The sequence below is a fragment of the Octopus bimaculoides genome, chromosome 20 (assembly GCF_001194135.2).
Source record: "Octopus bimaculoides isolate UCB-OBI-ISO-001 chromosome 20, ASM119413v2, whole genome shotgun sequence".
Lineage (NCBI taxonomy): Eukaryota > Metazoa > Mollusca > Cephalopoda > Octopoda > Octopodidae > Octopus > Octopus bimaculoides.
Genome location: NC_069000.1, coordinates 6,673,443 through 6,675,457, shown reverse-complemented (window position 1 = coordinate 6,675,457; position 2,015 = coordinate 6,673,443). Strand labels below are relative to the sequence as shown.

At 41.4% G+C, this 2,015-nt stretch overlaps 1 protein-coding gene across 1 annotated transcript in view; it reads right to left on the bottom strand.

Annotated features, from left to right (window-relative positions):
- The window catches only part of LOC106869210 (integrator complex subunit 8), a 26,791-nt gene that overhangs the window by 16,050 nt on the left and 8,726 nt on the right, over positions 1-2,015 (bottom strand). The window contains exons 10-12 of the mRNA XM_052975190.1: positions 1,469-1,786; positions 592-656; positions 218-390 (exon numbers count right to left, since the gene is read on the bottom strand). Coding sequence (XP_052831150.1) covers positions 218-390; positions 592-656; positions 1,469-1,786 — 556 coding nt within the window. The remainder of the gene's footprint in view (positions 1-217; positions 391-591; positions 657-1,468; positions 1,787-2,015) is intronic.

Sequence of the window (2,015 nt, the reverse complement as noted above, 5' to 3'; positions counted from 1 at the left end):
CCCCGCTCCCAGTGCTGAACTGGTACTGAAAGGATGGAAAGCAAAGTTGATCTGAGAGGCATTTGAACTCAGAACATAAAGACGAACGAAATGTCGCTAAGCATTTTGCCCAGCGTGCTAACGCTTCTGCCAGCTCACCGCTTTTAATATCACTAATATTAAATGGTAAATGACTGGCAGCTATTCTGTTGTGAGAAATTTTCTGCAGAAAACATACCTGGGTAAGACATCGTGCCATAATCACAGGAAATTTCCTCGCAGAAGACATCTTCCCTGTCTTCAAAGTTCAACATTTCGACACGTTCGGTTTCAGTCAGGTAAGAGTAAACATCGCTTTTCGTGAGCAGAGCGACAAACTTCGTTTCTCTTGGCAAAAGCTGAGCAAGGTACCTGGGGAAGAGAGAGAAGAAGAAAGAGGAACAGGTGAGAAACGAGGAAGAGTGGACAACAGCAGAGGACAGAGGAATGTGGAATAGTGAATGCAGTGAACAGGATAGAGAGGTGATGATGATGATGACAACAAAGACACATGTAATGTGCTGTTACATGGTGGACAGATAACATTAGAAGGAATTAAATAGTACAACTCACCCTGTAAACCCTTTCAGGTATTCTCTTTGGGTATCATTTGAGGCTTTGATAGCATGCGATAACACCTGAAATAAACAAACATATTTTATATGAATATCCACACTTACACACAAAAATATAAATCTATAAACACAGACACACACATAAATAGTGCTAAGCATTTTGTCCAGTGGATTAATGATTCTGCTAGTTTGCCACCTTAATAATAATAATAATGATGATTTCAAATTTTGACACAGTGCCAGCAATTTCGGAGAGGGGGGTAAGTTGGTTATATTGACCCCAGTGTTCAACTGGTACTTATTTTATTGGCCCTGAAAGGATGAAAGGCCAAGCTGACCTCAGCAGAATTTGAACTCAGAATGTGAAGATGGATGAAATGCTGCAAAGCATTTTGTCCAACATGCTAACTATTCTTATTTCTTTATTGCCCACAAGGGGCTAAACATAGAGGGGGACAAACAAGGACAGACAAAGGGATTAAGTCGATTACATCGACCCCAGTATGCAACTGCTACTTATTTCATCAACCCTAAAAGGATGAAAGGCAAAGTCAACCTCAGCGGAATTTGTTTCTAAATATAGCGCAAGGACTGAAATTTTGGGGGAAGGGAGCCAGTCAATTACATCAACCCCAATGCTCGACTGGTACTTATTTTTATTGACCCCAAAAGGATGAAAAGCAAAGTCAACCTTCACAGAATTTGAACTCAAAATGAAAAGCTAGAAAAAAAATGCCACGAAGCAATTTCCTCAGCATGCTAATGATTCAACCAGCTTGCTGCCATAACAATATCATTAAGAACAACAACAACAATAATAATAGTAATTGAATCAGAAAATAAACAAAGAAGCAGATTAATGCTAGCAAACTTACAGATAGAAGGAACTCTGCTCCCTTCTGTCCTTCACTTCGCATCTCATCCATAAATGCTGATATCACCACTTTCCCATCCATCACCTCCGACACAATGTTACAGGCATTCACTTGGAAACTCAACATGCTGATATCACTGACATAGAAGACAGATAGATGAATCATAAGTGGATGAACAGATATAGAAATACATATAAGTAAATTGTGGACTACCCCTTGTAGATTACAGGTGAGGGTTCGGTAGACTTCTTGCTGAGTTGTTGGCACTCCGTCGCTTACGGCGTCGAGGGTTCCAGTTGATCCGATCAACGGAACAGCCTGCTCATGAAGTTAACGTGCAAGTGGCTGAGCACTCCACAGACACGTGTACCCTTAACGTAGTTCTCGGGGATATTCAGCGTGACAAGGCTGGCCCTTTGAATTACAGGCACAACAGAAACAGGAAGTAAGAGTGAGAGAAAGTTGTGGTGAAAGAGTACAGCAGGGTTCGCCACCATCCTCTGCCGGAGCCTCGTGGAGCTTTAGGTGTTTTCGCTCAATAAACACT